The following is an 11,676-nucleotide window of genomic DNA, read 5'->3' as shown; positions in this document are numbered from 1 at the left end:
TGAGGAAGTAGCAGCAGCAGCTCGGGGATGGGGCGGGCTCCGTCGGCTTGCTCATGGTGGCATATATGGCAAAACTTACTCAGCGCAAGAGAAGACGGAATAAAGGACTGAAATTCGTGCATCTCACCCCCACAATAATAAACATTGGTCCCTCCAATCCATACCTCCCTCTTAGGGCTGCCATACGACCGGATTATCCCGGACATCAACGGGATTTCAAAGCGGAATTGACGTACTGGGGGGAATTTCCGAAAGGCGGCGCTTTGTCCTGGATATTAGGCTAGCTGGTCAGTCGAAAAATCTCGAGATTTTGTATTTAAAAAAGCCCCCCTCGACATGGGGTGTCCTAGTTTTTACTTCTTGAAATATGGCAACCCTGCCAAGAGACTGTGCCCTTTTCCAAATGCTTTAGCAACATACCCGCCTCAAAACTTCCTTCTCCCGCTTTATTTATTTTTGCGCAAGGCGGGTGTGCGAACATCATCTTCTAACTAAACAAAAAACAAACAAACAAAACCCTTGCCTCCAAGTGATCTGATGAATGAAGCAATATGGCTTCGCTGCCGCCTGAAGCGTTTCGCCTTAGCAGTCCTCCGGAATTAAGATTGCCGGAAGAAATATCAGCAACCTCGGATATGCAGATGACACAACCTTGATGGCAGAAAGTGAGGAGGAATTAAAGAACCTTTTAATGAGGGTGAAAGAGGAGAGCGCAAAATATGGTCTAAAGCACAATATCAAAAAAAAAAAAGATAATGGCCACTGGTCCCATCACCTCCTGGCAAATAGAAGGGGAAGAAATGGAGGCAGTGAGAGATTTAACTTTCTTGGGCTCCCTGATTACTGCAGATGGTGACAGCAGTCATGAAATTAAAAGACGCCTGCTTCTTGGGAGGAAAGCAATGACAAACCTAGACAGCATCTTAAAAAGCAGAGACATCACCTTGCCAACAAAGGTCCGTTCAGTTAAAGCTATGGTTTCCCCAGTAGTGATGTATGGAAGTGAGAGCTGGACCATAAAGAAGGCTGATCGCCGTAGAATTGATGTTTTTGAATTATGGTGCTGGAGGAGACTCTTGAGAGTCCCATGGACTGCAAGAAGATCAAACCTCTCCATTCTTAAGGAAATCATCCCTGAGTGCTCACTGGAAGGACAGATCCTGAAGCTGAGGCTCCAATACTTTGATCACCTCATGAGAAGACTCCCTGGAAAAGACCCTGATGTTGGGAAAGATGGAGGGCACAAGGAGAAGGGGACGACAGAGGACAAGATGGTTGGACAGTGTTCTCGAAGCTACAAACATGAGTCTGGCCCATAGCTGTCAACTTACAGATTTGAAAATAAGGGACCAGCAGCCAAAATAAGGGACCTGCAGCCTCACCTGTTGCAGGCACTCCAGTCTTCCTGCCCTCCTGCAGTCTGGTCAAACTCATGCTGGTAGCTTCAAGAACACTATCCAACCAACTTTGTAACCAGAGGTTCAACTGAACAGAATCTGAATCACATGCACCACAAGGCCTATGCAGCCTCAACTTAAGGTGGCTCCCCGGCCTGGCTTTGCACCGCAAAGTTTGCAGCAGCACGTGCAACAAAATGGCGTCCAGCATTCAAAAACCTCCTCAGCTTGCATTAACTAGCCACACACAAGGCATGCAAACTCCACCCCCCCAGTCGTTCTTAGACTTCTTACTGGGTGAGCAACACAACCAAGCAACACAGTGGGGGCCTCCCTCCTCCCTAGCCGGCAGGGAGGGAGGGAGAGGAGCTGCTTCCTTTGAAATTTAAGGGACATCCATCAATAAGGGACAGCAGCGGGACATGGTGCTGGAATAAGGGACTGTCCCTTCAAATAAGGGACACTTGACAGCTATGGTCTGACCAAACTGCGGGAGGCAGGGGAAGACAGGAGTTGCTTGGCGTGCTCTGGTCCATGGGGTCATGAAGAGTCAGACACAACTAAACGACTAAACAACAACAACAACTTCGGGAGTCCAGTGCTGTTTGTTTTCTGACTGAAGAGCAACCTTCTAGTCGTGTGAAATTGCTGCAAGCGGCAATGTGATGCCCTCTGGTGGTTATAACGTAGCATGTATATGTTTTTAAAAGCCCATTCTGCATGTTCTTTGTTTATGTTTCGCACAACTTTAGCACCGACACGTTAGTGGCACCACCAATATTATACTTCCATATTATACTTTCAATATTATACTTCCAGCTTGACCCTGACCTTGGTCAAGGAAGACCCTAGCATAATAAGCAAGAGTGGCTATGGAGCCCTTGAGAGAGCCTTATAAATTAGCACCATCGTCAAGAAAACTTGTTGTATGGCCTTGCCCTGCACTTTTTTTTTTGCCTTTTGCGACGAGCCCTGATCCGGCTCTTGCAAACGCTCGGGTGGAGGGCAGAGTGAGAAATATACCATTTCTCAGTAAAAATACGATTCTTTGGGACAAAGGATCTGGGGCACCGGGGAGCAATGCAGATACTAGGAGAGATGTGGGTGTTGACTATTGAACCCATTTCACAGAGTTAAAGGAAAGATAGGGTCATGAAAGGCTTTGAAAAAGGAAGAAGATTTAATCATAAAGGTCTGAGACGGCGAATCAAGTCTTCCGTGTCTGATTCTTCTATACGTGGCTTCCAAGACCTCAAGAGAAAAAGCAGAGCAGTTAGGGAGGGGGGTAGGAATGGGGGAATAAAAAAAAGTGGAACCTCCGCTCTGTAGTGTGAGGCGGGTTGGAAAACGTGGATTGTTAAAGAGCCATCCCTGGGCTTGCTACTCCAGAAGCGATCTTGCGCTCCGGGTTTTGCATTACGAAATTGTTCTGACCAATAATAGTCAGAGCTCCGCAGAGAAAGAGGGAGGACAAAACAAAACAACCGCCTTAAAATCAACACGTTAATTAAAGCAGGGGTAACGGGGTACGCCGAAATGGATGAAGAGGTTAGAGATCCCGCGTTGGAACAAGGTAAGGTTAGAGATAAAATCTGTCCCCTGGCTTTCAGAGCAGGCCTGCTCTCCCCGAGTTCAAAACCATCTTCCGCAAGTTCCGTTTATAGGGAGACCCCCCCACACACACACACACTCCACCCCACCCTGGGGACTAGGCAGGCAGCCTGAGTTCTGGCTTTTAAAAAATCTCCATCTCCTCCCGAAAGCTTTCTGACTCTGGAGACTCAGTTCAGTTGGCCATTAATCCAACTTGCTGTTACTCCAGTCAGCTTGATGGCTCTATGTATAAAAAGGGGGGAAACATCCGAATGTGGTTTCCATTCCAGCTTCCAGAAGACGGTGCCGCTATTGATTAAAGAGGCGAAGATCTGCTGTTTTAATGGCAGTAAAAGCTAAGTGGAGTTTGCAACTTTTGTCCCTCGTTTTAGCAGAGCTGGGTACCTAGTGGCCTAAGACGAGACTGCAGCACACAGATCCATGGAAGAAGGCAGATCCATCAAAATCCAGGCTTTGGGTAAGACTCTCTCTGCTCTCTCAAACAGTATAGATGAGCTGGAATATTGACTAAAATTATATTCCGGGTGTCACTGGGACTTCAAAATATCACTTTTTGGTGCAATCAGGAAACCTGTCTGTCTCTATGCTCCTCAGGGGACCCTTATGGCAATGAAGCTGAATGAGCGTTGCGTGGCACATTATGCCACTTGCGACTCTCCGGTAGACCACATGGGCTTTCTGTGCAAGCGTGTGGAGCGCCGTCACCACCACCATCACACCAGTTCCTACCACCGTTGTTGGTTCATCCTCAAAGGCAACTTGCTTTTTTACTTTGAGGAGCAGCAGAGCCGTGAACCCTTAGGTCTCATTGTGCTGGAGGGCTGCACGGTGGAGCTGTGCGAGGCCGCTGAGGAGTTTGCCTTTGCTATCCGCTTCGATGGCAGCGGTGGCAAGGCCTATGTGTTGGTTGCTGAGAGCCAGGCTGCGATGGAGGTTTGGGTGAAGGCCCTTTCCAGAGCCAGCTTTGATTACATGAGGCTCGTGGTTAAAGAACTAGAGAAGCAGCTGGAGGAAGCGCGGAAGAGCTTAGTCACCTGTCACAAATCTCCAAAGAGGCCTTCCTCTGCCTGGAAGCGACATCTTTCCAGTTCCACAGCAGTACCCCTCCAGGAGCACCCTGTCATCTCAGAAAATGGGTACTCCACATGGGCCAACGGTTGCACTGTTGCAGGAGCTGTTTTGGACCATGATGTGGGGTATCTGAAACCCCCGCCTTTGCCCCCTCGCCGAAGACCAGCTTGCAGCAGTGGAGGTGGAATGCTTGCTCCAGGCCTTGGTTCTGCTGTGCAGGAAAGCCCGGTGTCTCCAGAGACAGCCTGTTTCTCAAAGTTGCACGATTGGTACGGTCAGGAGATAGCCGAGGCGAGGATGGAATGGCTACAAAGCCAGAATGTATTGTGAACGTATTGAGGAAAGTATTTTGGGATGTGGGGAAGAGGGAGGGAAGGAAATAGAAAAATAGATGCAAAACAAGTTTTCACAGACCTCTTGGTGCACTTGTGGATTTGCTCTTGGCCAACAAAATTGCCAATGAACCTATATTGCTTTCTGGAATAGTGGATTGCAAATATATGTATGTTCTAGGTTACTCTCAAAATATAGTATCCCCATTGGGATCTTGGAATGCCCAGAATATCTCTGAAAATTAACCATGCACCATTTGTATCTCAAGCAGTGTTAGCAAAAGGCTATGGCATACTTATTTCACTACTTCTTTCGCACTGTGCTGTAAAGCTCAAGTTGCCACTTTCATGTTTCAAGGGGCTTCTTAACACATGAGAGGAATCTGAATTTCTGTTGAGCCATGCAATTCAGTTAATGACATTCAATTTATACATTCCAGTTGCTTTGAGCCTTGTATTAGACTAATAATACTAATCATTTATACAGCACATTTCAAATATCCAATTATCTTTACATACATTACATAAAGGTTACTGACAACAATCTGAAAAGGTGGGCTAGTATATTTATCGCCATATGGAGAGCAAAGCAAATTGCCTAAGACCTCTTGCCGAGGTGAAATTTGATCCAGTAATTTCACACTATTAGTCACAGTGTTGCCCTAGAGTAGACATTACAAAATGCTTCCAAGATCCATAACTAAGGAATCCCGCACTTTTAGGGCTTTCGCTACATTTTGAGTCAGTATTTGAAGATAACCTCTTCAAGAGACAACATGACCTAGATCTGAGTAAGTGAACCAACAAATTAGGGACAGTTGCTCCCACATACTAACATCATGTGTGACCATTTAATGACACGGAATGCCAGCAGTGGGCAGAGCAGATGTTAGCATTGTAGTGTAGTCTAGTTTCCACATGCACTTGCACATATCTTTCTATCCAACTAGAGAAGCAAGAAGCATTATTGGAGTTCAAGAACCTGCTCTAGCCAGGTAAAAACAATCAGGGTGCAAAGCAGAGCCAGGGAGGGGTGTGGTTTGGGGAATGTTCTAAGGCCCTATGGAGAAACCTGGAGAGCCACATTTGTCCCTTGGCCCTGTTGTTCTGACCCACACAACAATCTCCTAAGGAAGCCGCTAATGTGTACATAGCCTGATTAGGATGAAGAACAGTATAAACCTAGACTTCTCAGCCATCTCAACTGCAGTCACTGAGTTGTGAGTTTTGTAGTCATAAGTCCATGAACTTCAATTTAAATGATGCCAATAGGCACTGGATTCATGTTCTATGGTGTCCAGTATACACTGCCTTTATATCATATTGCTGCATTCTGATTTTTGCGATCAGGTTTGTTCTTTAGCATTCTTGCACATTAGTGACTTTAACTATAACTAACTGGCCAACCAAACCACTGTTTACCAAGTCATCCTGGGCTCAGACCAGTGCTGGTAATAGCCAGTTGCAACGTTCAAATGGAATGACTATCCCTGCTGGGAGGGAAGAACCACCATGACTGTTTTTAATGAGATAAAATCAAGTTACCATAGCAAATAATATGTCACTTCCAACAGTGAAAATGGTTAATGTTTTGAAGGAAGATAGTAATATATCCACTCCAAAGAAAAAAATTCTGATCTGCAATGTTAGCAGCAGCCAGAATATACCTGCTAAAGTCGTACAACAAATGGAAGCTAATAACTTCATGGTGCTCTACGTACAGTAACCCTTGAATTACATTTTTTTGTATGTTTGCATGGATTATGTTTTACACTTAAAACAAGAATATACACTACTGTTTCAAAGTTATTTGTAGTACAAATTTATTCTTGAATAAACTTTTTAATATATATATTGTAGTGTTTGGCTGCACGGTGATGAGAATGTGTCTTGAGTTCCCTCCCTGGGCGTTCTAACATAATTAGTGTCCTGCAGGATCAGACCAAGTATTTACCTAGTCTACTTTCCAATGTACCACAGATGCCAACCAGATACCCAGTCTGGCAAGCCCTCTACTGTTCTGTAGCCACAGCCCCTCCACTCGTGTAGGTAACAAACTTAATTTATTTACAGATTTATATACTCTCTTCACTAAAATGGTCACAGGGTTGTTTACAAAAATAACGGTAATGTAAAAACATGATGCGCAATAAACAGGAACATTAGGATAATTCCCTCTCTCTCTCTCTCTCTCTCACACACACACACACACATTTAACATCACAGAAATGTGATAAGCCCTTTAAAAGGAATATAAAGAGTAAAGCGGCACTTCATTGACAGGGGACCTCTCTGAATATTGGCAAAGCAAATAAACAAAGTTACAGGTAACTGGATTAGAGTTGGCAAAAGTAGGAAACTACGCCTGTCTGGGGTCAAGCTAAAACATAAGATTCCTCTGTTGGGTTTTCTGAGCACTTTCGCCCTGAGGGACTTTTCAAATAGGAACCAAGAAACGACCCATCCGAGGCGATGAGAGCAATCTATATTTTCGAATCTCTGTGGCATCACTCCTGCCACGCGCGCCCTGGAGGTATTTTATTCCTTCATCCTCATATCGCGAGATTTGAGAAAGCACCTCCCATCCTTCCGACACTTCGGACGCGTCGCGTCGCTATAGCGGTAGCACTACAGAGAAGATGGCTGGGCGCCTGTGGGCAGCGGCAGGGTGCTGGGCGAGGCCCGTCGGGAGCCAGAGGGGCCCCTCGGTGACCGCTGCCCCCTCGCGAAATATCACCGTCACCCGGACTGGCGCCATCTTGCCCAAGCCCGTCAAAGTGAGTGCGCGAAGGGGAGCCCCGGGTCGCGGAGGGGAAGCGAGCTGGGAGTGAAGCCAGCCAATCGCTAATCGGGATGGGCTGCCGGGCTTGGAGGACGTGGTGTCAGCCAATGGCTTGAAAGGATTGTTGGCTTGGCAGATGGTTTGCCCAATGGATAAGGCGGCAGGGGCGGGCTTTAGAACAGAAGCACCACTAGGAAATGATCCCGTAAGGATCAGTAAGACAAGAGCCATAGGGGGATAGTGAGCGCTTACTCCCCTCTCCTGCCTGTGGGCTACGGGGGGCGGGGGTCATTTATAAAAAGAAAAGGGTGTTTTTTGTGTGTTTCCTTTTCCTCCTTCACCTCGGTTAAAGCCGGAAGGGGGAGACCTTTCCCATAGATCCTGCCTTCCTGCCCTTTTGTTTCTTGTCCAGGTGACAGGAAATGTTAGTAATGCGGATGACTGATACCTGGCCGACTGCTTTCATGTCAAGTTGCATTTGACAAGTATGAAGTGGGATGGACCAGCCACTCTTTGTCAGGTGTCTGGAATGCGGCCTTTCAGAGCTCCTTCCCTGCCCCCTCCGCTCAGCTTCCAGGAGAAACGCTTTAAGGGAAGCCCCACATTTGGTTTTCAGAAGTTCCACAAGCACTTGTCTAGAAAATGGGGGCTGCAAGGAGGAGCAGATGAGAGAGAGTGGGTCCAGAAAAGGGAGGCAAAGGGGAAAAGGGGGGAGGTGAGCTAATGTGACCCATAGAATAAAGGATTTTCGCTGCTGTGTTCAAAATGAATTTCAGGGGCTTATAAAATAAGTTGGACTACAGTAATCACTGCTGCAGTACATTGAGTAATGCTGTTATACAGTACTGCAATTACGTTTTCCATTATTTGATTTTCATGCTTTGAATTGAGAGCAAAACTGTTTTGCTGGATCATTTACTACAGTAGGTTCCTCCGCCCATGAGGAAAACACTTTGGAGTATCTTATAATATGCAAATTTTTAGTTTTCCTATTTATGTATTTAGGATATAAAATGTGTTGCTGGCTTAATACTAATATTCAGTTCTGTTCCTTTTTTTACTTAGTTTTTCCATATATTTGAAGACATTTTTACAAATATTTTTCTGTGAATTAGTAGAACAGTAAGAATATGTGCTATTATTTATGGGTGCAAGCATTTGAAGGGTAATGGCATTTCTTTAAATCTTTCCATCAGCTCTAGACTTATGTACGTTGGCAGCTTTGTAGAGATTTGTTGATGACCAACTTTTTCTGCAGGACTTGCCTTGAAAGAGATACTAAACTGGTTCTCAATTAATCTCTGCAGATGCCCTTTGGTCTCCTTCGTGTGTTTGCCATTGTAATTCCCTTCCTCTATGTTGGGACACAAATCAGCAAAAACTTTGCAGCCTTGCTAGAGGAACATGATATTTTTGTACCAGAGGATGACGACGACGATGATTAATAGGTATGATAGATAAAAGCAGAAACTTGATCTGAAGTTTCCCCCCTCATTTAATGTAGGATGAGTGAAACCAGAATAAAACACTTGGAGACAATCTTTCATTGGTAAACCTGTTAGGTCAAAACGGATACCCAGATACTCCAGCTATACTTAAATTATCATGAAAACTGGTACTAACATGTGGAGTATGAGTGTACAAGATAGGCAAGATATGAATCTGGTTGCATCTCAACCTCTCATACACTGCCCTACAGGTGGGGAACGTCAGGCCCGAGTGCTGAATGTACCTCTTTCCAGGGCAATCCCCCCACCAGCCCTGCTCCTCATCCTTGTGCTTTAGCCTGGCTGGAATGTGTCCTTGAACTGTTGTTAGAATGTCTGTTCAGTGAATGAAAGATGGGAGGTGTGGGTATGTGTAGAAACTTCTTGATTTTTGCCTGGCTGGAATGCAGTCAGCTGCATAAAGAGTTGCATCCATTGCCCCATCCAGCACTGGCATGCACCCCCCCAAAGCTTTCTTGCAAGGGAACGTGGCCTTAAGACCGAAACAGTTTCCCTACCCTGCATGTCCCTACAATGTTTGCAGTGAAGGCCACTGAGAAGCTCATCTTTTTTATTGGAGTAGTTGCAGCAGCCTTTGAAATCTCTTCTCACCCTTATCATAGCACGTATGTACCCTAGATCACAATTCCTGTTCTAAAAGCACGGTTTCCTACCTTTCCTTTCCCATTCTTTTATTCCTAGTATTTTTCTTTCCCATTCTTTTATTCCTAGTTTTATTCCTATATAATAAACTAAGCATATGCAGAAAGTTCTGCTTATAATTTAGTTACTATTTTGTCTTACTTTTTGTGAATATAATTTTGAAAGAATTACAGCTGACTAGATAATAAATTCATTAGGCCATGACCAAGATGTTTACACTGATTTGGCAATATCACTGTTCTATATTCTAAATACGCTTGCCAATGTCACAGTGAACTTGTTTTAATAAGCTGTGTGTTGTATAGAAAGCAGCAAACAGTATGTTTATAATATCCACATGATACTGGTGTTCTGTGCCATTCTCTAATTTGTGCAAAGCTAGTATCCTACTGGTTGAACATGGGGCCAATTCTGCAGTGTGAAATAACATATTCTTGTTTCTTTACAGGGTTAAAATAGGAGAAAACAAGAGCGAAAGCCATAGACAACTATTCTGATGTCAATGTCTAGTCATGGCCCCTCTTTTCAGTTTTTAAAGAAGACATTTTGGGAGAGTTGGATCCCCATTCTACCAGTAAATGCTCTTTGCATGTGTAAATGAGGATTGGCTACATACATAGGCAGGATATATGCTTGGTTCAGCAATCATTGTATGTAACACCTAGTTCATGAGAGTGCTTGGAACCCTGTTCAAATGAGTGTGAAGAAATGATTTAGATTGCAAATAAAGAGTAACAGACCAAGGCTTACATCTCTTCTTTAAATTGTCCTAGGTTGCACGCAGGGCTCCAAGTGTGATTAAGTATTATTGCACCATACCTTTGCTGAAAAGCATTAATAATTTTAATTCTCTTTCACCCCTTTACTTTTTTTTTTTTTTTGAGAAACTGCAAATTCTATGTTTAACAGAAAAGTAGCTTTATTTAACTCGGCTAGACTGACTTGCTCCAAAAAAAGAAGCAGCAGCAGATACTTCTTTTTTGAATCTTGATATCTAATAGTGAGCAGAAGCCCTTTGATATCAGGCACTATTTTATTTTGGTGTACAGTAAATGATTATGTCATAACTTTTTGAACTTGACATGTTACAGTATTGACTCATAAGTGGTATCTTGAGTTCATGACACCTACCAAAGTCCAGAGATGCATGCAAATCTAAGTTCTGATAAAATTAACTTAAAATTTGGCAAAGAGGAATTGCTTCCTGTATCATCAATTTACCTAAACATTATTTTTATTTGTACCACATGTTTTTCCTATGCTCTGAAGGTCAATGGGATTAGTGTCTGTGGATTCAAAAATGGATTGTCACTTTTTAGTGCACATGCCTTATTCCATGGCTTATGCCATGTTGGCTAAAAAGAAAAAGGATAACTGCTAGCCCTGCTATGAAATAATTGTACACATGATTCAACTTGCATAATCTTGTACAGAACAGGATTTTGTATTCTTGAACATTGTTCAGAGCAACTGGGGACATTACTACCCTCTTCAAATAAACCGGATTTTCTTGTGGGAGCTTTTGAAGAAGGAAGAACAAGAGGCCACAGCAGTGCTGCTGCATGCAGTTCTACCACAGGAGGGCTCCCTTGCGTAGTGGGAAGGAATACAGTATTAAATAACCATGCAAGTTGGGTTAAGGAACATTGAACTACTTGCATAACATGTGTCATTTTTTTACACTTGTATTTGGGATGGTTGGAATAGGGCTCAGCTTTCATAGACGGAATTGGGGGGGGGGGAGGAAGCCCCAAAATAACTCTCCTGGCAAGCAAAGGAAATTATTGGAAGCCTTAGGCTACAAACTCATAAGTGTAATCAAGGTGGCTTAATGGCTAATATTTCAAGGGCAGTAACAGAAATTAGGCAAAACTATCTGCACAAAGCAGGCAGACAGGATAAAAAGTGAGCTATTTATTTGCTGCCAGATTATTCTCAAGATTGCTCAGGTTTGGCTTACAAGTCTTTCCAAGGGCAGGGGCACCCAGGCTGTAGAGTTAACAATTGGATTGCTAAAACTACTCACCAGTTTAGTGCTGTTTTACTTAATGGTATTAAAGTAAATGTATTACATACTCATGGTATGGCAAGACACCCAGTACCAATGGGTTCCAGATTTTCTGGGAGAGGACTCTGGGAAGCAAGAAAAGCCCATTGTAATATATCAACCTGCCTTTTGGATAGCCCAAGGGTTACCACTTATGTTTTAAGCTTTTGCAAAACTCCATTAGCGTGTTCCAGGTTTCTCTTTCTGGAAAAATACATGTTCAACTATTAATAGTACATTCTTGAACCAAATCTTTATGATTTTATTGGAGCCAATGCATCCT

General features: G+C 43.9%; 2 protein-coding genes across 7 annotated transcripts; both read left to right on the top strand.

Annotated features, from left to right (window-relative positions):
• Nucleotides 1-2,811: 2,811 nt before the first annotated feature.
• PHETA2 (PH domain containing endocytic trafficking adaptor 2) lies at nt 2,812-6,266 on the top strand. Of its 6 annotated transcripts, none has more exons than XM_081928699.1 (3): nt 2,812-2,970; nt 3,386-3,468; nt 3,578-6,266. In XM_081928699.1, the coding sequence occupies exons 1-3, from the start codon at nt 2,938-2,940 to the stop codon at nt 4,410-4,412; spliced, it is 951 nt and encodes a 316-aa protein (XP_081784825.1). In that variant the 5' UTR covers nt 2,812-2,937; the 3' UTR covers nt 4,413-6,266. The 6 variants fall into 6 exon arrangements, with proteins under 6 accessions (XP_081784825.1, XP_081784824.1, XP_081784829.1 ...); XM_081928698.1 differs by having other exon boundaries at nt 3,383-3,468; XM_081928703.1 differs by having other exon boundaries at nt 2,815-2,959; nt 3,383-3,468.
• Nucleotides 6,267-6,990: 724 nt separating this feature from the next.
• On the top strand, nt 6,991-10,090 carry SMDT1 (single-pass membrane protein with aspartate rich tail 1). Its single transcript, XM_081928727.1, has 3 exons — nt 6,991-7,191; nt 8,504-8,644; nt 9,795-10,090. Exons 1-2 carry the CDS (start codon nt 7,054-7,056, stop codon nt 8,639-8,641), a joined length of 276 nt encoding a protein of 91 aa, XP_081784853.1. The 5' UTR covers nt 6,991-7,053; the 3' UTR covers nt 8,642-8,644; nt 9,795-10,090.
• The last annotated feature ends 1,586 nt before the right edge of the window (nt 10,091-11,676 follow it).

The sequence above is a fragment of the Podarcis melisellensis genome, assembly GCF_964234715.1.
Source record: "Podarcis melisellensis genome assembly, chromosome: 10".
In the NCBI taxonomy this organism is placed as follows: Eukaryota; Metazoa; Chordata; class Lepidosauria; order Squamata; family Lacertidae; genus Podarcis; species Podarcis melisellensis.
The sequence above is the reverse complement of the archived record's forward strand: the minus strand, read 5'-3'. Positions and strand labels throughout refer to the sequence as shown.